The following is a 25342-nucleotide window of genomic DNA, read 5'->3' as shown; positions in this document are numbered from 1 at the left end:
AAATGTTAAATTCTTCAGAGAAAAGGAAAATTAGAGAAGGAGTAAATGAAGGTAAAATAAAACCTTTTGTTTTCTTAGTTGATGTAATAGGGAAGTTCAAAATATAGAAACAATGTATTGAGCGATTACAGCTTATAGATAAGTGAAATTAGGTAGCAATGTTATAAGGGGCAGGAGAGAAGAATTTGGAATACTGTTTTAAGGCACTTACCCATGAAAGGCAGTATAATGTTATTTGACAGTGGAGGTAGTTTAGAGTAAATGTATACTACAAATTCTAAAGCAATCACTAAAAAAAATTCAGTTTTTCTTCTAATACTTTAAAGATGGTACTCCACTGACTTCTGGTTTGCATTGTGTTTGATAAGTTTGGCAATATGTTTTTGTCCAACACTTTAGAATTCTAATTTTCATGACTTATAACTGCCTTATTCAGGCTCCCAAGTAACCAATTTTATGCTTAGTAGAACTAATAGGCCTTATCAGTCTGGTACTGTTAAGTAACTAAACACAGTCCTAAGAAAACTTCCATTTAATTCATATACAAAGTTGTGTGACATTTGGGGGGGGGGGTGGTTTGAGGGTTGGGGAGAGGCTATGCTGCTTCTACCTTTTGACAGAGCAAATATTAAGTATGTTTGGTAGTTCAGTTTTATTGTTATTAAGTAAAGTCTGAAAGTTTTACTGTCTGAAAAAACTTTCTTACATTGATAGTTCTTAATCTTTAACTTTTTATCTGTTTCTGGTAATGATCACATTAAGTAGAACATCTCTCTGTAATTTGACAACATACCATAATGTGATTGAAGGTTTAAAGTAGTATACTTAGTGCATGATTAAATGGAAATAAAGATATGTAAGTTGTTTTAGTGGCTAATGTTCGTACGTCTCTCAATATATGCATGATTTCTGTGATGCAAATCTAGTAATTCATTTTAAAATAATTTCTTTTAATGTTTATTTATTTTGAGAGAGACAGAGATAGCACGCGAGCAGGGGAAAGGCAGAGAAAGAGGGAGACACAGAATCTGAAGCAGGCTCCAGGCTCTGAGCAAAGAGCCCAACACGGGGCTAGAACTCACGAAATGTGAGATCATGACCTGAGCCGAAGTCAGATGCTCAACCGACCGAGCCACCCAGACACTCTCCAATAATTCATTTTAATGTATGCATTGACTCTAATGGTATATTCAGAATTAGATCTTCTTATTAGAGACCTCAAAAAAAACAAAAACAAACCATGACTGTGGGTAGGTTAAAAAATTATGTAAGAGCTTCATTCAGATACAGTTTTACAAATTTGCCTATTCATCCATGTTATACCATCTGTCAGTACTTCATTCCATTAAAATGGCTGAATAAACCATTGTATAGTTGTTCCACATGATATTTATCCATTCGTCAGTTGATGGACGTTTGAGTTATTACCACCTTTTGGCTATTATGAAAACTGCTACTATGAGCATTCATATACAAGTTTTTGTGTGAGTGTATGTTTTCATTTATCTTGGGCTATACACAAACACACACACACACACACACACACACACGTATATACATCTATTCCTACATATATATACATAATATGTAGGAATATAATTGCTGGTCTTATGATAACTTTGTTTAATCTTTTGAGGACCTACCAATCTATTTTCCAAAGCAGCTACACCATTTAACATTCTTACCCCTAGTATATGAGGTTTCTAGTTTCTCTGCAACACTTGTTATTGTCTGACTTTTTGATTATAGCTGTCTAGTGGTTGTGAAGTGTATTTCATTGTGGTTTTGATTTGCATCTTATTGATGGCTACTGATGTTGAGCATCTTTTCATCTACCTATGTGCCATTCTTATATCTTCTTGGAGAAATGTCTATTCAGATTCTTTGTCCATTTTAAAATTGGGTTATTTGTCTTTTTAGTAATGAGTTGTAAGCCTTATCAAACATGATTTTTAAATCTCTTACTCCCTGTGTTGTCCTTTCACTTTCACTTTCTTATATTTAGGTAAAATTTTCAGCTCCTTCAGTGTTCAGCTACCATAGTGTGGTTGTGCAGTGTAATAGATTTGTATAATTTAAATTACCTGTAATATTTTATTTATGTGTCTTTGAAAGAAAATTCAGGTATTTATATACAAATTTGACTGGATAGTAGTAACTTTATCTTGGTTAGCTATTAATACTGTTTTTTATTTACTTATTTATTTATTTCAAATGTTTATTTTTGAGGGAGAGCATGAACTGGGGAGGAACAGAGAGAAAAGGAGGGAGGACAGAGGGTCCAAAACAGGCTCCATGCTGACAGCAGTGAGCCTGATGGAGGGCTTGAACTCACAATCTGTGAGATCATGACCTGAGCCGAAGTCAGATGCTCAACCAACTGAGCCACCCAGACACTCCTATTAATACTGTTTTAAATCACCAGAGGTAAATTTTCAGATATTAATCAGATTATTAATTTTACTTCAACACCTTGAATTACTTTCAATTTAAATACCACAAAGATTAATATGTGTAACCATACTGGCTGTAAAACATCTGAAACTAAAACAGTATTTGTTTTTTTTTTTGTTTTTTGTTTTTTTAAGTAGGCTCGACTCCCATTGTGGGGCTTGAACTCACGCCCCTGAGATTAAGGGTCACATATTACCAACCGAGCCAGCCAGGCGCCCCAAAACAATATTGGTTTTATAAGCCAGAATTTTATTCTTAGCAAAAGCTAATAGACACTAGTTATTTTTATGATATTTAGTCTGAAAGGTACACATTTTCTTGGAGATTCTGGCTTGAAACCACTGTTAGCAGTTTAACTTTTTAAGGCTAGACTTTTTAGAAAAATGTGATGATATACCATATTGTGTGAGCCATTAAGTAGTACCCAAACTGAGGTGACCAGTCACTGTGAAGGTCAAAGTAATTACTAGTTTCCTTTCTATGATAATTGCAAACTAAGTTACATATGAAATTTGGACATGTCATTTCATCACATTTTTGATATATTAATCATAAAAATATTTGTATGTTATATTTTATTGCTGGTTAGTTTACTGTTATTTATTATGGAAAGTTGATCCTTAATTCAATCCCTTCTAGTCCCCTTGCAAATATGGGAAGGTAGGAGAACATTTTAAATATCTTTGTTAGGTTTTGAAAAGAAATTGTAAGGAGAAAAAAGCAGTCCAATTTTCTAGACTTAGTTGAAAGACATCGTATTTTGTTGGTTTTCCAACAACAAATTCTCAATTCTCTGACATCACCTGTGGGTGCTTTGTAATTCAGTTCAGTTATGACACTACTCAAAATTAGTGTAGACACCACAGGGTAAGGGATCAGCTCCACAAGACTGCTCCCACTTCAGATGCCAGCCATAATTGGATACCCATGCTACCTGCACTTCTGCCGGGCCGATTACAAATTTGGGGGTTCTCTCAACCCTTCCTCAGGTTCAATAAATTGCTAGAATAACGTCTAGAACTCAGGAGAACCCTATGTTTGCACAGTTTATTATAAAGTGTACAATGAATAGCCAGATGAAGACATACATAGGGCAAAGTTCAGAAGGGTCCTGAGCACCAACCAGGAAGCTTTCCCAAGCCTTCATTGTTCCAGAATGTCTGTTGAAGTTTCATTACACAGGAATGATTGATCGAATCACTGACTATTTATGATTGAACTAAATCATAAGTCCTTCTCTTCTCCCTGGAGGTGAGGTGGCAGATGGGGAAATGGGGTTGAAAATACCAATCCTGTAATGATATGGTTGATTCCTCGGGCAAGCAGCCCTCTGTTGTGAAGCCATCTAAAGAGCTCATCATGGGTCACCGCATTAGTATAAATTCCATTGTGATAGAAAGGGATTCATTATTAATAACCAAAGATAGCCTATTGTTCAGGAAATACCAAGGGTTTTAGGAGCTCTGTGCCAAGAATTAGGCACAAAGACCAAATACATGTTGTTGTTTTTTCTTTTTTATCAAACCACACATGCGTATCCAACATGTATCAAATACCTACTGTATTCTAGGCTCTCTGCTAGGCATTGACAGTAGGAAGAATAAGAAGACATGGTACATGGTGTTCAAGGAACTCATGCTGTAGGTATGGACACAAAGACAGTGAAGTTGCATCTTAGGTGGGAATTAGGTTTTGAAGCAAACGTATGAGATTAAAACCTTTTATAGGCAGAATTTCCTTGACAGTCTCTTAAATTGCATGAATTCTATCACACTATCTTTTAATAAATCCAACGGCTTAAATTTCCTTATATATAGACATAGGGGCACCTGGGTGGCTCATTCGGCTACACATATGACTCTTCATTTCAGCTCAGGTCATGATCTCATGGACAATAACCTCATAGACACTAATCACTTTTCTTCAGTTGAGCTCTAGTTGAAAGAGTTGACCCCCAATCAGGGCCATGTTTTATGAAAACTGAACTGTACCTTTTTTTTTTTTTAAGTTTATTTATTTTGAGAGAGGGAGGGGCAGAGAGGGAGAAGAGAGAGAATCTCAATCAGTCTTGGTGCTGTCAATGCAGAGCCCAATGTGGGGCTCAATCCTATAACCATGAGATCATGACCTGAGCCAGAATCAAGAATTGGACACTTAACCGACTGAGCCAACCAGGTGCCCCTGAACTGTATCTTTTAAACAGAATCACACTTAGTTGCCTCTTTCAATAGGAGATGCTTCCATTTTAGAAGTACAAAGGAACAGAAACAAAATAAAGAATTATATAAGGATTTATATACCCCATCTCATGGTGCTAGATCATAAATTTGTTAACTGGGCACACTGCACCATTTAGTTGTGTTCTCCTATTCATTCACTTTGTCTCTTTCTCTCTCTACCTGAGTCTCTTCCCATCCCCCTTGATCCCTTCCTACCCAAGTAAATAAAATGCATATATGATGTGATTCTACTGTATATAAACATACCTGTCACATAAGAGCATAATAGATTTATATATCATATAAATTCCTTAATTATTCACATAAATAAGGAAACAAGTCATACACTTTTGTAGGTAGAAGAGGGTGCGTATACTTGAAATACTTGCCATTTCAAGTAAGTAATAGCAAGTATTTCAAGTATATCTCTCCAGCCAGGGAGCTGACTCTTAATAGATGCAGTTACAGTATTTTCTATCTAAATGTTTTTTGTTTTCTTCAGAAAATACTTTACATCAAACTTTTCTATTTCCTCAGTGATGAGTCTTCTGGTTATGGAGTACATTAATTAATTCAACAATGTATATTGAGCATGTTTGAGACATGGCTGAGACAAAAGATTCTGGTCCTCAGAGTTTTTTCTTTGACTTGTGATGCTTCTATAAGTTGTCTTCATTTTGCGTAGTACTCAAATTGTACTGGTGAATGTAAAGTGGGAAAATTGATCTTCCCCATTGAGTTGAGAGCTGTAGGGCAAGATATGTGTGTCCTTCAGCCACCTACCAGTTCTGGGTAGTTTTACACCTGCCATTTTGCTGTTTGTTTTCTCTGTGTCTTATGCTCTTTTGTTGTTTTATTCCTCCATTACAGTCTTCTTTTATACTAAATAGATATTTTTTAGTACATTTTAATTCCATTTCCCTTCCTTCCTTCCTCTCTCCTCCTATCTCTCTCCCTTTCTTTCTCTTTCTTTTAGTTATTTTCTTTATGGTTATTCTGGGTATTATAATTAACATCTTAATTTAAGACACTTTAGTTTGGATTAATCCCAATTTAATTTTCATACAGGCATACCTCATTGTACCTCACTTTGTTGTGCTTTGGCAATACTGTGTTTTTTACAAATTGAAGGTTTGTAGCAACCCTGCATCAAGCAAGTCTATCAGTATCATTTTTCCAGTGGCACTTGATCACCTGGTGTCTGTGTCATATTTTGGTAACTTGCAGTATTTTAAACTTTGATTATTCTATTTGCTATGGTGATGTGTGATCAGTGATTTTGACTTGCTAAAACCTTAGATGATTGTTAGCATTTTTTTACCAAGAAAATACATATTTTTTAAATATTTATTTATTTTTGAAAGAGTGCAAGTAGGAGAGGTGCAGAGAGAGGGTAGGGTGACAGAGTATTTGAAGTGGGCTCTGTGCTGACAGCAGGGAGCCTGATGTGGGGCTTGAACTCATGAACTGCAAGATCATGACCTGAGCTGAAGTCGGATGCTCAACCAACTGAACCACCCAGGTGCCCCAAGAAAATATTTTTTTTTTAATTTTTTTTTTTTTTTAACGTTTATTTATTTTTGAGACAGAGACAGAGCATGAACGGGGAGGGTCAGAGAGAGGGAGACACAGAATCTGAAACAGGCTCCAGGCTCTGAACTGTCAGCACAGAGCCCGACGCGGGGCTCGAACTCACGGACCGCGAGATCATGACCTGAGCCGAAGTCGGACGCTTAACCGACTGAGCCACCCAGGCACCCCAAGAAAATATTTTTTAATTAAAGTGTGTACATTGTTTTTTCAGACATGATGCTGTTGCCCACTTAATAGACTACAGTATAGTGTAAATACAACTTTTAGATGCACTGGGAAACCAAAAAATTCTTTTGACTCACTTTATTGCATTATTTGCCTTATTGCAGTGGTCTGGAACTGAACCCACAATATCAGTATACCTGTAGTATATTAAAACTTTGTTCCATTATAGCATCACTTATGCAGATTACATCATTACACATTATAAACCTCTTGACACAATTTTATAATTATTTTATGCACCTGTCTTAAGGTCTTAGGTAGCAGAAGGAAAGAATTATAAAAATAAGTGTTTATTATCTTTTTTATTTACCTATGTAGTTACCTTGACTGGTACTCTTTATTGCTTAGTGTGGATTTAAGTTACTGCATATTGTCTTTTCATTTTAGCCTGAAATGCAATTTCCTTTAATATTTTTTGCAGGTCAGGCCCGCAAGTGACAAGTTCCCTTAATTTTCAATTAGCTGGGAATGTCTTGATTTCTTCTTCCTTCTCACCTTACCTAGGTCTCCTTTGTTTTCACAGGGTAGTTTTGCTAGTTACAGAATTTTTGGTTAATAGTCTTTTTTTTTTTTTTTTTTTTTTCATCACTTTGACTGTGTTATCCCTCTGGCCTCCATGGTTTCTAATGAGAAGTCAGCTTTTAATCTTATTGAGGAAATTTTGTACATGATGAATTGCTCTTCTTTTGACACTTTTCTTTTCTTTTGTTTTGTTTTTTAAGTTTATTTGTTTATTTTGAGGGGTGGAGGGACAGGGAGAGAATTCCAAGCCAGCTCTGCGCTGACAGTGCAGATGTGAGGCTTGAACTCAAAACCGCGAGACCATGACCTGAGCCAAAGCCTGATACTTAACTGAGATCCAGGTGCCCCTCTTTTGCCACTTTCAAGATTTTGTCTTTGTTTTTTGGCAGTTTGGTTATGATACATCTTGGCATGGATCTCTGAATTTCTCCTGCTTGCAATTTACTAAGGTTTTTAGATATTCAGATTAATGTCTTCCATCAAATTTGGGAATGTTTTTGCCATTCTTTTTTCAAATATTCTTTCTATCCTTTTCTTTCTCTCTTCTGCTGCTGAAGCTCATATTATGTATATGTTGGTATCCTTGATGGAATCCCAAGGATTCTGAGGCTCTGTTAATATTTTGTCATTCTTTTTCTTTTTTGTTCCTCAAATTAGCTAACCTGTCTTCTGCCAGTTCAAGTATGTTCTTGACCCTCTTTAGTACAATTTTCGTTTCTGTTGTACTTTTCAACGTCAGAATTTCTGATTCTCTTTTATAATTTCTTTCTATTCATTTTTATTTTCTATTAGGTAAGACATGATTCTCAAACTTTCTTTTAATACTTTAGACACAATCTCCTTTTATTCTTTGAAATATTTTTAATGGCTGGTTTGAAGTCTTTGTCTAGTAAGACGAACGTTTGGGCTTCTTCAGGGACAGTTTCTATTGACTTCCTTTTTCCCCCTGTGTGTGGACCATGCTTTTCTTTTTCCTCGTATGTCTTATGTTGAAACTAGATATTTTGAGTAATATGACAGTTAAGGAAGTCATATTCCTCCCTAACCCCATGATTTGTTTTTGCTCTGTTGTTGGTGATGATGTTTGTTTCTTCAGTGACTTTTCTGAGTTAATTCTGTACAGTCTCTGTTCTTTGAAGTCCCTGTTCAGTTAACTTATTGGTCAGAATTTCCTTTAAATGTCTTGAGCCAATAGATCTCCTTCCAGCTTTTGTTGAGGGGCTCTATATGCATGTGTGTTGGTGCAGAGCCTCAAGGTCAGCCAGTATTGAAAGATTAGGGCTTTCTCAGCTCTTCCTGAGCATAACTCCACACATACGCATAGCCTTATGAATTCCCAGGACTATACTACACCTTTCAAGTTATTATGGACATTTCAGTCCTCAGTTTTTCCTTTTAAGCTTTTTTGTTTAGCCTTTTGTTAGCTGCAACTAGTAAACCCCCCCTCAGGCAACTGTAATGTTAAATGGTTGCTGCTGATTGTTTTCCACAGTATGTTGCAGACGGAACTGTCTGTACACATGGAGTGAGCTCTGCGTCTGATCAAATAAAGACAAGTCCTGAGAATGGAGCTTTTCATTTTCAGTGAGCTGCCAAGCAGGTCAAATAGTGACCATTTTCTGGTGATCGGGCTTTTGAGGAACTATAAATCTGTTCTCTATTCTGTAGTTGCAAAGCTTTGGTTTTCAAGGCTGCTCTGGAGCTGGGGAGGAGAGGGGATTGGATTAGGGCAAGTTAGAATACCACAAAGCTTGCTCTTCTTGCTAAGATTCAACTGGTTTTCTTGCATAAACACTCCTTGGACTGTCACCAGCCTTTTAGGTAATTTCCAAAGGGCTGAAAAAAGTTGATTTTGACAGAATTTGCCAGTGTTTTTGTTGCTTTTATGGAGGGGAGTGGGTTTTTAAAGGTTCTTCCTCTGCCATTCTGGAAGTGTCTCTTGCCATTTCTACATACTGTTATCTGCATCCTGCTTCCAGTCTCTGATACAGCCCGTCATTGCTTATATTTCTCTTATATATTTAAGTTTTTTTAAATTTTAATGTTTATTTATGTTTGACAGAGAGAAAGAGAGAGACAGAGCATGAGCAGGGGAGGGGCAGAGAAAGAGGGAGACACAGAATCCGAAGCAGGCTCCAGGCTCCAAGCTGTCAGCACAGAGCCCGACGCGAGGCCTGAACTCACAGACCGCGAGACCATGACCTGAGCTGAAGTCGGACACTCAGCCGATGAGCCACCCAGACGCCCCTCTCTTACACATTTCTAATGAGCCCTTGGAACTCTCTGGTTCCATGGCTAATACACTTGCCTGGCAACCCTCTCAGGGGCTCATTCTCTCATATCCCAACCACATAGATCAAAATCTTTTATTTCCTCCTTTAAATGTTTTTTTGTTTTTTTTTTTTTTTTTTTTTTTTTTTTTTTTTTTTTTTTTTTTTTAACGTTTATTTATTTTTGAGACAGAGAGAGACAGAGCATGAATGGGGTAGGGTCAGAGAGGGAGGGAGACACAGAATCTGAAACAGGCTCCAGGCTCTGAGCAGTCAGCACAGAGCCCGACGTGGGGCTCGAACTCACGGACCGCGAGATCGTGACCTGAGCCGAAGTCGGACGCTTAACTGACTGAGCCACCCAGGCGCCCCTCCTCCTTTAAATACTAGTATTCCTCAAGTTTCTGATCTATGCTCCTTCTCTTACCTATGCATTCTCTTGGGCATTTTTTACCTGTTATTCAGACTCCCAAATCTGTCTTCTTCTCTAGCTCAGATCTCTCTCTCAAGCTCTTTATCTCTGTACCTAATTGTGCTTAATGTAAATCTCCATTTGGAAATTCTATCAACATGTAAAATTCCACAAGTTAAAAATAGAAATCAGCCTACTCTTCTTTCTTAGTTTTCTTTGAAAGACATTCGCATCAGTCCAGTTGGCTAAACCAAAAACTTGCCTCATCTCTGATTCTTTTACCCTACTCCCAAATTCTAGTCAGTTTCCTCTAAATTCTGTGCCCTAAATCCATCTTGATGTTTTCTCCATCTCTACTGACTTTTCTCTCCTGAATTACTTCAACAACCTCCTAAACAGATTTTCCTATTAAAGTTATGTCCCTAGCTTTTGCACAATGTGTCCACAAGGAAACTTTATAAAATGCAAATCCACACAGGTCACAGAACCTACACATGCCCACATATACACACATACACACTTTGCCTTTCTCCCCATTGAACTTTTTGCTTCTTCCTAACTACATTTTTCTTATTCCCAGACCATGTATGTTCTTATTTGCTTTCAGACTTTTGTATGTACGGCAACATTCTTTCTCACTTTGCTCTTTTGTTACTTACTCTGGGAAGCCTTTCTATATTCTCACAAATCTGAGTTAGATACTTTTTGATACTGTAATTGCCTGTTTACTCATCTTTATCTCTGAGTAGAATGTAAAAAGTTCATGAGTTCAGGGACTGTGATTATGAGCAGCCTGTGGTCTAGCACCTGACATTGGGCTTTCACAAAGTATTTAAAGAACAGAGAATTTATGCCTACATTTATGAATGAAGAAACCAGTGACGCTTGGGTGGCTCAGTCGGTTGTGTCCAACTCTTGGTTTAGGCTCAGGTCATGATCTCATGGTTCATGAAATTGAGCCGCGTCAGGCTCCACACTGACAGTGCAGAACCTGCTTTGTATTCTCTCTCTCCCTCTCTCTGCCCCTCCCCTGCTCATGTGTGTGTGTGCGTGCATGCGCACTCTTCAAAATAAATAAACTAAAAAAATAAATGAGGAAACCAATCGTGTTTAGCACTGGAGATACAAAGATCTATATTAGACAAGTGTGTAAATAAAATAGGCCTTTGAAACATCTGGTGTTTGAAAGATACAGTTCTGTTATTAATGTAGGATTGATAACTTAAAGCCAGTGATTCTAAATAAAGCCATGTATAATTTAGTTGAAGAAATAAAATGGCATGAATAAACGTGAAACCCTAAAGCGTTATTTACAAATGAAAGGAGAAAATGAAGAGAAAGTGTCAGGAAGTTATATACATACGCCCTTTGCATGGTTAATGATAATACTTAGGTTTTTTTTGTTTTTTAATTTCTGAGTCATTTAGAAGTAGATGACTTCTTCCTGCCTTTTTCTTACACAAACTGTATATTTAGAAAATATCCATAAGCAAAAAGAAAATAATAAAATCTTTATCTCATGTAATATTTTTTATATATATATATAAATAATTGAAATAAACCTGAATATTACCTGAAATAAATATAAACATCTCTTCATGCCAGGAAACATACTTCTACACCATCTGTTGCTGAAGTTGGCACACTTTTTTTCTGTAAAGGGCCATACAGTATATATTTTAGGCTTTGCAGGCTTGGTCTCTGTTGCAACTTCTCAACTCTGCCTGTTAGCAAAGCAGCAATAGCCCATTCCAAATAAATTTATTGGTGTGTTCCAATAAATTTGTATTTACAAAGACAGTAAGCAGGAATTGGTATAAGAGCCATAGATCTATGATAGAGATACATCATAATTAATCTCCTATTTTTGGAAGTTTATATTGTCTTCAATTTTTTTTTTTTTTTTTTTTACTATTGGTAATACTGTCTTAGCATCTTAATATCTATTTATTTATTTTAATCATTATTTTTGAGAATGAGAGAGAAAGTGTGAGCAGGGGAGGGGCACAGAGGGGGGAGGGGCAGAGGATCTGAGGCAGTTTCTACACTGACAGCAGAGAGCTTGATGTGGGGCTCGAAGTCACAAACTATGAGATCAATGACCTGAGCTGAAGTCGGATGCTCAACTGTGACTGAGCCACCCAGGCGCCCAAGCATCTTAATATTTAAATCTTCATGTATATTCTTAATTTTTTTAGGATAAATTCTGAAAATGTAATTTCTAGAGCTAAGAGTACTTAAGATTTTTTTTTCTTAGATGGTAATGGGTGATATTTGCTTTCTGCGACTAAGTTTTGCTTGGTTCATTTTGTGGTTTTGTGGGAATGGGGAAAAAAAGATGGAGTGAAATTTTAGAAAGCAGCAAAGAAAGACTGCTTGGAGGGAAACAGATTGAGGTAATTACAGTGATATAAAACTTAAAAAGAGATATTCCAAAAAGTAAATATGAAAAATTCCATAAATACACATTTTCCTGTTCACATACCAAGTTTTTCTGTTTGATAGCTCTGTAGAGTTTTGTTTAAAATCTTGTGTATATTGAGATTTGGGAGATGGGTTGCAAGTTACAAAATAAGCATTTCTTATTCAGTCTCCTAGGATACTCTTAGGCCAGCATGATTTTGATTGTGGTGACCAGTCAGCTTGTTTTAAAAAGAAAAGAGAAAACATAAGCTTTTCTGTTCTGGATGATGAAGTCTAATCAGTTGGAGCAGGGATTGGCAAACTACTATCCATGGACCAAATTCCTCCCGCTGCCTCTTTTTGTAAATGAAATTTTGTTGGAACAACACAGCCATGCACATACTACTGTCTGTGGCTGCTTTCAGGCTACAGTGGCAGAGTTAAGTAGTTATATCAGACACAGTATGGCCTGTAAAGCCTAAAATATTTACCATTTCCCACTTTACAGGAAAAAAATTGCAGACCTCAGAATTAGAGAAAAGATACATGGTAGTTTTTCTGTTTATCAAAAATGGATCTACAAAAAAATATAGGTAATTTTGCTATGGATAAACTAAGATTTTATGCACAATTTAATTAAGAGACCAAATCTAGGCACTTAAAATATAGAAGACATTGTGGGAAAATGACATAAGAAATGTTGGAATACAGAGGACTTAATATTTGGTGTACTTCTAAGTTCTGTAAAAGATTAGCTTCACAGTGCCCGAGTACTCTGGCTGTTACAGAGACACCTACCTTTGTTATAGAAGCCCTACTTACACAGAGTTGGAAAGTAGCCAGCTCCACACAGTTTTGCCATGGTGTCTAAAAGCCAGCAGTTATGCTGTGACAAGTTTCTGTGGAGCTTTCCTGAAACATCTTTATTGCACTTTCTGTATTAGGCAACATCAGTCAAATTGCAAAGTCCAAACTCTTAAAAAATGTTGAAACCTCTATGTGTGTGTGTGTGTGTGTGCGTGCGTGTGTGTGTGCGCGCGCGCGCGCACGCACACGCGCGCGCACACACACATGCTTATTCTCCAAATGGCAGTCTTTTTTCCTACTGAGTTTGCTGCTTTCATTCAGTTTGACATGACAATAAGAGGGGACATTCAGAAATCAGAGATATAAAGAATGCCGGTTGCTTGCTTTCTTTGGGTACATATGTTACTTAGAAATAGCTAATACTTTAAACAGGTTAAGAATCCCAAATCATTTAGCAGGGTTTCAAAATAGCATAGTTTTCACTAGTTTTATAAAAGCATTCTTAAAAAGAATCCTGTGTATGGAACTCTTTAGAGTATAGTGAAAAGGCCTCTGTATTGAAGATGCAAGTTCTTGTCTACAGCCATACCTCCCTGAATGCGTCCAGTCTCGCCTGAAGTTGCAAGTTCTTAACTAGGCAACTAACTAGATGTTGAAAAAATCCTAAGTGCCCAGTAGCAGCTGCCTACCTGTGGACTTAATTTATGAGAGAGAAGCCACTGACTGAATGCTGAAGGCACTGATTTTACGGTGTTTTTCTCATAGCTGAATCTGATCCTAACTGATGGGGGTGGGGCAGAATAGTTTATCTCCAAGGGACTTTACATATGTGTGGCCCCACACATTTGCGTGGGGGTAGAGCTGATGAAGGGAAATCTATAGAAGTTGTCTGTACCTTGTCAAGATAAAGTAATACAGTTACAGAACTACAAGTTTTACAATAATAAAAGACCTACTGTTGCCAAACAAATTGATTAACACATTGATTTTTACACATTTGTTTTTCCTTGCTTAACTTTTTGAACTTATTTTATCTTGTTTCTCCTCATTTTCTTTTCTATGATACTCATTCTATATTAGAGCCATCAGTGCAATGCCAAGAATTCTTTGTGCTGTGGTTGTTCTTCAGGAGGTTATTCTTGAGCAAGATTGGTAAGGCACAGAGTCATCCCTAGCTTCTGGAGAACCAGAGGGGAATACACCTGTGTTGATGTAGTGACTACAGTGTAGCATGGGACTTTGGGTTATTCGGGGCAGGAAAGAGCAGTAAGCTGAGGACTCACCCCAACACCCATGTCCTTCAGTAACTCTGTAATCCTTAGTTGTATCAAAGTCCCTCTGTTTTTATAGATTCCTTTTTTCAGATACTCAAGGCTTTTATACCATTCCTCTCCCCAATAAATCTGTTTAGCTGAGGGTTTGTTCATGCATTTAATAAATATTTATTAAGCACATATTATACGCTCTCTGCTAGGTCTTGGGGATATTATGATCTTTCAACCACAGTACCAGCTCCAAGGAAGTTTCAAATGAGAGTCAGATAAGGAAACGGGCGTTTACATTACAAAATAAGAGCTTAGGAGTTAAGGGAGCCAACATTAACTTTTTAAAAAATTGAACCAGCATGGTTAAATGAAAAGAGCATTGATTTTAGATTTTATTGATCTGCTTTTAAATTTTGATTCAATTACCTAATAGGTACGTGATTTTGGGAAAATAACCTTTGTGATACTTGTAAGGTTGTTGTATGTTTTAGAAATAAATACACGTAAGGCACTTAGTTCAGTGCCTGCTAAATAAATCATTTCTGCTTTTTTCCTAAATCATATACCTAAGTTTCAAAGCCTATAAATAGATAATTGTTCTGGCCCCTACTTCACAGGAGATGGAAAAGTGGGAATTAAAAAAAAAAAATTCTATGACCTTTGAATATCCTACCTGTAAAGAAACTTGGTAGAAATCAGATTTTATAATCATTCCTTGTAAAATTTGTCTAAATTTCCATTATTGAGATATAGGGACTATAAAATTAATACCTTAAGAGCTTACAGAATTGCTTGTAAAATACACTGTTACACTAAATCTGTAACCACTGGTCTTAGATCTGCCAGCTTAGAAGAGGATACTTCTGTCTCCACCTCCCTTACCCCCACGATGTAACATCCCAGTTGCTCTTAACCAGATTGAGGTTTATATCTTGAGTGGTAATGGTTGTAACATTTTTTCATGAGATGTTTAAAAAGCATTCAAGTAAATCATCAGTAAACTATTTAAATATGTTTTTAAATACTCATAATAAGAATTTGATTTTTTTCTATTTGAAGAATTAAAAAAACAGCAATATTTAGGAAATAGTACCATGTTTGAAATGAAACAAAATAGCCAATGAATTTGCTTTTAACTGAAAGGGTTTTTTTTTCCATTTCTTTGAGATTAAGCAGCATAACTGCTGCTAAAAATAGAAAGTGGTCTAACAGCAGCGCAATTTGTAATTGTTCAAAAGTGTGAAAGCTGGTAGTTGAAATTCGAATTCCACACTTGTGAGGCTATAGATCTTATTCCATTGTGTGATTGTTCTTTCCAGTTTTGCTATGCTGTATGTAATAACTGTTCCAGATTTATTTGTTAATTCTGTTGTAGCCGTACCTTAAAAATAAGATAAGCTGATGTTATTCACTATAGAAAGTATGAAATACAACAGAATATAGAACTATTTTCTGGGTATTTTATATAATTCATTCTGAATTATAAATAGGAAATAGTAAGCAAACAAATAGTTACTTTCCTACCAAGAAAGAAAAAAAATCTCAGTGAAGCAGAGTAGGGTAAGGGGTGGGGAAGAAGCCAGGGCTTATGTTGGCAGGGCAGTGCAGGGATAGTGAGTGACAGCCTGAGGAGAAAAATGGATATGTTCTTCCATCACTGCCATTCTCTCTGTTTGAAATAGACAAATGGCATGTACCCAAGGGGAGCTAGGGACAGTGCTCTGAGGATAGGAGCCACTTCTGTACAGCCCTGCCAAATTCATGAGAGTAATGGTGCATCTGTTTTTTGTTGCTGCTGTTGTTACTTAACCTTGTCATGGATACATTACTGTTTCTGTGGCACTTCTTTTGTGGGTTGTTACTCATACTACTTTCTTTATCATGGCTGTGCTGGATTTTCTGTTGGCAACTCAGCACCATTTACCCCTTCTGCACCTTGCCTGATACAGTGGCTTCCTGGGAAGTGTACATGCTTGTTTTTTCACCTCTCATTGTGTCTACCCCTGTCCACCAAATGTGCAGTTTAGATATCCAGAAGTCTATTATAGACAAATGATATGTTTTTGTCTTTTTTGGTTTTGTTTTCTAATAGCAAAATTTCATTTTTACCCCTCCCAAACTCCCCTCCCCACCCTTAATAGCAAAATTCCACATACTGGAACTGCTTTTATCCTCTGAACAGCAAACGTTCAGAGTAGTCTGTCTCAGGAAAGTCTCTGGTTTGAAAACATTTATGCCAAGACAGATATTCATTGATTTATTTAATGAACTTTCAGTGACTTTTTATAAGGTTCATAACACTGTGCTAAGTGGTATTATTATAGGGCAATTCAGTGAAGTATATAAAGCTAGTTAGATTGTGAGGGTAAAATATTCAAACGTTTTCGCCAAAACTATTTAAATCATACTAGAATGCTTATGTTTATAAAATGCTTCTAAATGTTCTGTTGTAAAATGTTAGGTGTAAAATGTAAAAAATAGGTGGCTTTAATTATACGTTAATTTTCTTCAACTGTTAGTTATCCTAGATAAGCTGTGTTGTCATTAGAATGTTTAAATGACTTGCATTCTGTGCTTTGTAATGTTAAAAATTTTAAATGCATCTCAAGACTAAACTTTATAATGTGTTACATTTTAGGTCAGAAGACATGTCTTCATCTACATGGCATCTTTCCTTACCTCTATGTGCCATACGATGGTTATGGACAGCAGCCAGAAAGCTATCTTTCTCAGATGGCATTCAGTATCGACAGAGCACTTAATGTGGCTTTAGGCAATCCATCTTCCACTGCTCAGCACGTGTTCAAAGTGTCATTAGTATCAGGAATGTAAGTATATGTTAACATCTTTTTAAATTTCTTTATGTTTTTAGTACTAAGTAAAAGAAAAGCTATCTGATTTAAAGATACTGTTTATTTTTCTTCTACTTCTGATGGGAGTGGGGCGAATTTTATGTTGTAACTTTAAAAAAATTTTTATTAATGCTTATTTTAGAGAGGTGCAAGCGCACGCACGAATAGTGGAGGGGCAGAGAGAGAGGGAGACAGAGAATCCGAAGCAGGCTCCAGGCTCTTAGCTGTCAGCACAGAGCTCGACATGGGGCTTGAGCTCACAAACTGTGAAATAATGACCTGGGCCAAAGTCGGATGCTTAACTGACTGAGCCACCCAGGCGCCCCTATGCTGTAACATTTTAAAGTAAATTTTTGTTGCAGTGAAAGATAGATGGTTAACAGTGATTTTTGTTTTAACCTTTTCCATTTCTACACTTCTTAGACCTGTAGAAATTCATGTAATTTATTTGTCAAATACTTATTGAGCACCTTCCATGTGCTAGGCTCTGTTCTAGGTGCTTGGGATATATTGGTGAACAAAACAAAGATCCATGCCACCGTGGAGGTTACATTCTAGTAATGGGAAATAGAAAATAACCAATTGATATAACATGAAATAAATTTATTCCTTTATTATGTGATAGTGCTATAGAATAAAGATGTAGAGCAGGATAAGAAGTTTCAATAGTGTAGGGAAGAGAAATGGACTGGTGGCAGTTTTATATAGGATAATCAGGGAAGGTGTTATTGACAAGGTAAACAGACTTTTGAGCAAAGACTTGAAGGTGAGGGAGTAGGAACAACATGGAGGCCAGGTAGCTAGAATGGAGGGAAAAGAGAGTAGGACAAAATGAGGTTAGGGAGAGATGAATGGATGGAGATTGTGTTGGCCAGTGGTTCTTAAAGTATGGTTTCCAGGATCACCAACTTCAGCTTTACCTGGTTTGAAAGCTATGAGAATGCACCTATCAGATCTCCGAATACAAGGAGCATAATTGAACAGTGGCCCCACTATTGCACTGAAATCAATCATTCCATATAAACTGAAGCTGCTTTCCATAAGCTACTTCCAGCCAATGGCTAAGCCTGGGAAGGATAGATACTAGGGCAGGCCTGTTCCTAGGAAGCACTTGAGAACTCTCTGAAAGCCTTCCTGCACTTAGTTTAGAATCACACTGCTAGAATCACACTTCTACATCGGTAGAAGATATTGCTACCCATCTTCCCTCTGTCCCTCTTTCTTTCATTTGGGACCAGATGTTATCTAATTTTGGTGGCTGTCCCAGCCTTTCCTGGGTCCTGCTTCATTTTCTCTCACAGGTGTTTCCCAAATAAATTTCTTGCACATATTGGCATCAACTTCTCAGAGGACTTAGATTAACATACTGGGGAACTTATTTAAAATATATTCTTGGGTCGGGGCACCTTGGTGGCTCAGTCGGTTAAACGTCTGACTTTGGCTCAGGTCAAGATCTCACAGTTTGTGGGTTCAAGCCCCGTGTCGGGCTCTGTGCTGACAGCTCAGAGCCTGGAGCCTGTTTTGGATTCTGTGTCTCCCTCTCTCTCTGCCCCTCCCCTGTTCATGCTCTGTCTCTGTCTCAAGAATAAACAAACATTAAAAAAATTAAAAAAATATATATATATATTCTTGGGTCCCACCCTAGACCTAATGAATCAGGAACTCTGGTTGTGGGGCCCAGCAATTTGTGTTTTAATAATAAGCCTTTGTAATGATTCTGATGCATACTAAAGTTTTAGAAACACAACATTAGGCTGTTCTGAGGACTCTGGCTTTTACTCTGAGTTTTTTTGCAGGAATTTGAGTAGTCACAATCTAACTTAGACTTGAAAGGATTACTTAAGCAGTTGTGTGAAGGGTAGATCATTGGGGGATAAGGGTAGAAGTAGGGGAGAACATTAGGAGACTTTCATTAATCTGGGTGAGATGAGAAAATACAGTAGCTTGCACTTGGGGAGTAGTGGGAGTACTGAGCCGTGGTCAGCTTCTGGATCTGTTCTGAGAGTTGAGTCTATGAGCTTTGCTGTCTGATTGGATGGAGATTATGACAGGAGTCAAAGATGACTATAAAATTGTGAGTCTGGAAGGTGCAGGTAGAATAATAGGCTGGCAGGAAAGATTTGGAGCTCATACTAGAATGTTTTCAGTTTGATATGTGTATATTCATCTTAAATCTGTCTACTTTTTCCACCTTAATTTAGGCTTTCATCTGGACCACCACAGTATCCTTTTAATTGAATTTCCTTCTATTTTTGTCTTGTTCCAGAGCTGCAAAAGTATTCTTCTTCTTATATAAATTGGATCCTTTTAAAATCATTTAAAATCCTTGAGTGGCTTCATATTGTTCACAGAGTAAATTGAAGCTTCTAACCACAGCCTGTGTGATCTGACCCCTGTTCACTACATTCCATCTAGAAACATGGGTCTTCTTCTTTCAGTTCCTCTGATGTGTTGAGCTCTTTCCCACCTTTGTGCATGCAGTTTGCTTTCCTTGAGTTCTCTACCCTTCTCCAATCTTTCATATCCTTCACTTCTCCAGAGAACTTTTTTCTGACTTTCCTACGTAAAATAGGTTGGGGCACCTCGGTGGCTCATTCATTTGAGTGTCCAACTTTGGCTCAGGTCCTGATCTCACAGTTCATGGGTTTGAGCCCCGCATCAGGCTCACTGCTGTCAGTGCAAAGCCCACTTCCCCTGTCCCCCCTCTGTCCCCCTTTCTCACTGCCCCTACCCTGCTTGCACTGTCTCTCAAAAACAAATCTAAAAAACATTAAAAAAAATAAGTTGTCATTATAATTACTCTGTATTTCTGTCTATTCTTGTTTCCTTTAGCACAATATAGTTGGCAGTTATTTTAATTTTTTGATTACTTAATTTTTATGTATTTCTCCCACCAGTATGTAAGCGCCATGAGAAAAAGGACCATGTTTGTCTTGTCCATCATTATATCCTTAGCACTTTGTTGTTTTTGTTTTTTTTTTTTTTTTAATTTTTTTTAAGTCTATTTATTTTTGACAGAGACAGAGTGCGAGCATGAGCTGGGGAGGTGCAGAGAGAGAGGGGGAGACACAGAATCCGAAGCAGGCCCCAGGCCCCAAGCCGTCAGCACAGAGCCCGATGCAGGGCTCGAACTCATGAACTGTGAGATCATGACCTGGGCCGAAGTCGGACACTCGACTGACTGAGCCACCCAGGCACCCCTATCCTTAGCACTTTGTATGGTGTTGGGCACTTAGTAGATATGGCTCAGTAGCTTTTTGGTTGACTAAATGAGATGGAAGTTCACACCTGTCCTATGATAGTAACAATTAGGTTAAAGACAATTACCAGTTTTATATTCCAACTTTTTTTTATGTTTAATAGTTTCTAAGAACTTTCCTATACATACTCTCATTTCAAAGTTGAATCTCTAGGGGCATCTGGGTGGCTCAGTTGGTTAAGCTTCTGACTTCAAATCAGGTCATGAGCTCATGGTTTGTAAGTTCAGGCTGCCTGTCGGGCTTTGTGCTAACAGCTTGGAGCCTGGAGCCTGCTTCAGATTCTGTGTCTCCTTCTGTCTCTGCCCTTCCCCTGCTTACACTTTGTCTCTCTCTCTCTCTCTCAAAAAACAATAAATAAACATTAAAAAAAAATTTCAAAGCTGAATCTTCAAACTGCCTAGTGAATTGAATAATCACCAGTCTTTTTTTTTTTTTTTTTTTTTTTAATTAAGCAAGCTCTGTGCCCAATATGAGGCTTGTACTCATGACCCTAAGATCAAGAGTCACATACTCTACCAACTTGAACCATCCAGGCACTCCAGCCACCAATCTTTCTGTTGTCATATTTTTAAGAGTCTGAGTACCTGGGGTGCCTGGATGGCTCAGTAGGTTAAGCGTCTGACTTCAGCTCAGGTCATGAACTTGCGGTTTGTGAGTTCAAGCCCTACGTAGGGCTCTGTGCTGATAGCTCAGAGCCTGGATCCCACTTCAGATTCTGTCTCCCTCTCTCTCTGTTCCTCCCCCACTCGCACTCTCTCTCTCTCTCTCTCAAAAATAAATAAAGAATAAAAAATTAAAAAGTCTGAATACCTGAGGCAAAAGATGAGCTGTTCTTTGGCTGCCATTCTTTCCTCTTACTCTAATTTTTTTCTTAACCTAATTCCCCTTTTCCTTACCATACATTCTAGCTTTGTGATTATTTTAGTCTTTTAGTTTTCCCTACTTTTTTAAGGTAGACAAGGTTGCATCTAGCTACCAAATTAAAATCTGTACAGGTTTGATTCCAGTCTTTTTAGATAATGCATTGTTCTGAGGCCAGGTCAAGAGATAGGATTATGACCTTAGGCTAATTTCTGGAATTCCTTGCCACTTAGCTACCATGATTCTAGAAAATATCCTATAAAGAGATTCTTAATCCATTTGAGTTAATTGAGTTTTTTGCTATCCATTTTCATTTTCCTTCTCACTGCCATATGAAAAAACTAACTCTTAATTATCAGTTATAATTTTTTTAAGCCTAAAATATCTATTCTCAAACTCTGTTCCATTCTACTTTTTCCCTCTAAAGAGTTTCCCTGTTGAGGAATTCTTGTGGCAGAATTAACTGAAGCCAACAGCAAGAAGTAAGGGTTGCAGGTTAAATTACACAGAAGCAGAAACTGAATTTGTAGAATTTCCAGGCTATGTTTTGGGTCAGCAGATGTGAAAACAGAATCCTAGATGTACAAAGAATTTTAGAGGTTTGATAGTCTTACCATATTCAGTTTTTGAAATTTATGAGATTCTAATTGTAAAACCCTAAAAGATTCTTGCAAAATCAAAACAAGCAAAGATAACATGGACCACACTGCAGATTTAATTCCCCCCTCCGCCCCCATTTATTTGGCTTAAAATAACTCCTGTCTTCAGATAAATAGCTATATTTACCTACATGAAAAATACCATAGTAGGAGGAATAAATAGTTGAATTTTGCCAGTGAGACAGAATGAGATCATTCATGTAACGTGTCTTTGTTTCACCCCTTCCTTCGTGGGAACAAAAATGGAGTAAATAGCAAATTAGACAGGAAGTGGTTAAGTGTTACTAAGGGAAAAAAAATCAAAGAAGAACGAAGGGTAAGGGATAGGGAGTGATGGTTAGAGAAGACTTTCTGAGGAAGTGAGTCTAAGTAGAGATGTGATTGAAGATTGAAAGCAAACCATGCCAGGGTTCAGGGCAGGCTTTCGAGGCAGAGAGTGGCAAGTTACTTGAGTGTAGATCAAGTTAGAGGGGCTAAAATGTTTAGAATGGCTAGAGGAAAACGTGATTGGAGTGAGTAGCAAGGACAAGATAACCTTGTAGGGGCGCCTGGGTGGCTCAGTTGCTTAAGCGTCCAACTTCGGCTCAGGTCATGATCTCACCATTCATGAATTCCAGCTCCACATCGGGCCCTGTGCTGATAGCTCAGAGTCTGGAGCCTACTTCAGATTCTGTGTCTCTGTCTCTCTGTGCCCCTCCCCTCCTTGAATGCTGTCTCTCAAAAATAAACATGAAAAAAAAAAAAAAAGAACCTTTTAGACCTTGGTAAATAGTTGGATTTTTTTTCTCCAATGTTTGTTTATTTTCAAGAGAGAGTGCGAGTAGGTGAGGGGCAGAGAGACAGGGAGACAGATTCCCAAGCAGGCTCTGCTCGGTCAGTGCAGAACCCAATGCAAGGCTCAAAGCCACAAACCATGAGATCATGACCTGAGCCGAAGTCAGACACTTAACTGACTGAGCCACTCAGGCTCCCCTAGTTGGATTTTTTGAAAAATAGAAATTGCTTTACAACAATCATATAGAAGGCTCTGACTTAAAAGCTTGAAAATAGCTAGGGGGAAAAAAGTTCATACCGCAAATAATGACTGCTACCAGATTACTCCTGTATTTGATGTCAACTACACTGTCAGACGTGACAGAAATGGGGTCCTAATGAGGGTAAGTTCTACTTAGTGCCCATTGGATAGGGACAGTATTTTTTATTTTTATTGATTTATATTTTTTAAAAGCTTATTTATTTATTTTGAGAGAGATAGAGACAGTGTGAGTCAGGGGCAGGGAGAGAGGGAGACCAAGAATCCCAAGCAGGCTCTGTGCTGCCAGCGAGATCATGACCTGAGCAGAAACCAAGAGTTGGATACTTATTAACCAGCTAAGCCACCCAGACACCATGGGAGAGTTTTTTGTAAATGAAAAGTGAATAGGTTTATCTACCTAAAGATTTCACCAACCACTTATTTACAACTAAACTCTAGGGAGATACAAAACTTTTTTTGCATGCAAATTCATACCTGTTTATATATTATTTCTCACTACATCATCTTTGAAAGTGACAGTCTGGGAGTACCTGGCTGGCTCAGTTTGTAGAACATGTGACTCAATATCAGGGGTCATGAGTTCAAACTCCCATGTTGGGCATAGAGCTTACTTTATGTTTTTTGTTTTGTTTTGTTTTGTTTTTAAGTTTGTTTATTTATTTATTTTGAGAGAGAGAGAGGCAGAGAGAAAATCCCAAGCAGGCTCGGTGCTGTCAGCTCAAAGCCCAACATAGTAGGGCTCAATCCCATGAACCATGATCATCACCTGAGCCAAGAGTCAGATGCTTAACCAACTGAGCCACCTAGGTGCCCCAGAGCTTACTTTAATACATAAATAAATAGGGGTACCTAGCTGGCTCAGTCCGTAGAACATGCGACTCTTGATCTCAGGGTTGTTAGTTGAAGCCCCATGATGGGCATGGAGCCTACTTTAAAAAAAAAAAATGAAAATGGTAGTCTGTATATCAGAGGTACTGGTGTAGTTTCAAATCCTCCTAAAATGATGTAACATGATATTCCAGCTTATTTTGTCTTGCTCTGAACACTTGTTTCTCTGCCGTGTAGATTTTTGCTTCTTCCTTTCCCCATTCTAGCTGATGCCCTAGAGAAAAAGCCAGCCTCAACATAATTAGGGTCCTTAAGTAAGGTCATGGTCTTCTTAATCTCTTACGTTCCTGTCTACACAGTTTTCATGGGCTTCATTTGACTTGCATGAGTGTTTTATACAAACACAAACACACACACACACATGTACATATATATATAATAGGCAAATTGTCTCTGCTTAGTGAATTTGTAAAAATAATAAGCGGACAAGCAAAGTGACATGAGTGCTGTTAATTAAAGGACTTTGTTAATGAAGAGCTTTAACATTTGACAGAAAATCAGAAATGGGTGAAGGTGCTTGAAAGGTCTCGGGTTTTCTCATACATGTTCAGAGTATAGAGAAAAAAAGTCATTTTTTAACAGTCATTATGATTGAAATTAAGGTGTAAACAGTTTTGCACTCCTTTTTGTCCCTAGTTTTTTGAAAGTGGTATTTTTTTTTTGAAAGTGGTATTTTTAAAAGAAGTAACCAGATTGCAATATTTTATATGTTAATCTGTGGTAAGTTTAATTGAAAGGTTTTGGAGCAGTTTTTGTTTGTTTTTTGAGGTTTTGGGTAATATTAAATATAAATAAGGCTGAATTAGGCTAGCTGAGTCTAATTAGAGCAATAAGTTGCATTACTTCATCTCTGAATGATAAAAATAATTTGAAATATCTTTTTCTTTTATTTCAGGCCTTTTTATGGTTATCATGAGAAGGAAAGACACTTTATGAAGATCTATCTTTACAATCCAGCAATGGTGAAAAGGTACAAAGATAAAATATGAATAGCTATCACTTAAGTATTTTAATAATAAAAAATAAAAATCTGGAAGAAAGGACTGTGTCATATGTAGCATTATTAAAGAAAGGGACCATAATATGTGTATTTATGTGCAAAGAGAGATCCATGGCTTGGCCTCTGGGAAGGATGTTTTAAGAGTGAAGGAACCTTGCTTTTTATAGTCCCTAACTGCTGCTTTTCTGTTTTAGATTTAGAGAGCTTGTAGAAGTAGATAAGGAGAGATGATGGCTGCCTTGTAGGATCTTAGTGCTCTACTAGCCAGACCAATGTTCAGTACCAGGAGAAATCTACTCTTCAATTTCAAAGCAAAAAGAAATGTATGAGAGGCCAGAGTGTAAGGGCTTCTGAGATCTCAGAATCCTGTTGACTCTTTATTAATGCTGGTGAAATTTTATATCCCAGATTTTTTGTTTGTTTTGTCTCTGGTTGCTTTTTGTTTTTGTGTTTTTGTTTTTGTTTTTCTTCTCTCAGTAAGTCTGTCTGTCTGTATCTTATTCTGTCAGTCATCCTGGAGTCTAAGTTCCTGATGGCAAGAAGGGCACATACAGAGAAGACTTCATTCGTTCTCTAGGGCTCAAAACAAGGGTTTTCAGTCTGTGTGGTGACAAGC

The 25342-nt window shown here is 37.5% G+C and overlaps 1 protein-coding gene across 3 annotated transcripts in view; it reads left to right on the top strand.

The window, feature by feature from the left end:
• Positions 1–25342, top strand: part of REV3L (REV3 like, DNA directed polymerase zeta catalytic subunit) — a 174025-nt gene that overhangs the window by 38527 nt on the left and 110156 nt on the right. For all 3 annotated transcript variants that reach the window (XM_042939605.1, XM_042939606.1, XM_042939607.1), the window contains exons 2-3: positions 16809–16998; positions 24622–24696. In XM_042939605.1, coding sequence (XP_042795539.1) covers positions 16809–16998; positions 24622–24696 — 265 coding nt within the window. The remainder of the gene's footprint in view (positions 1–16808; positions 16999–24621; positions 24697–25342) is intronic.

The sequence above is a fragment of the Panthera leo genome, chromosome B2 (genome assembly GCF_018350215.1).
Source record: "Panthera leo isolate Ple1 chromosome B2, P.leo_Ple1_pat1.1, whole genome shotgun sequence".
NCBI classification, from domain to species: Eukaryota; Metazoa; Chordata; class Mammalia; order Carnivora; family Felidae; genus Panthera; species Panthera leo.
The sequence above is the reverse complement of the archived record's forward strand: the minus strand, read 5'-3'. Positions and strand labels throughout refer to the sequence as shown.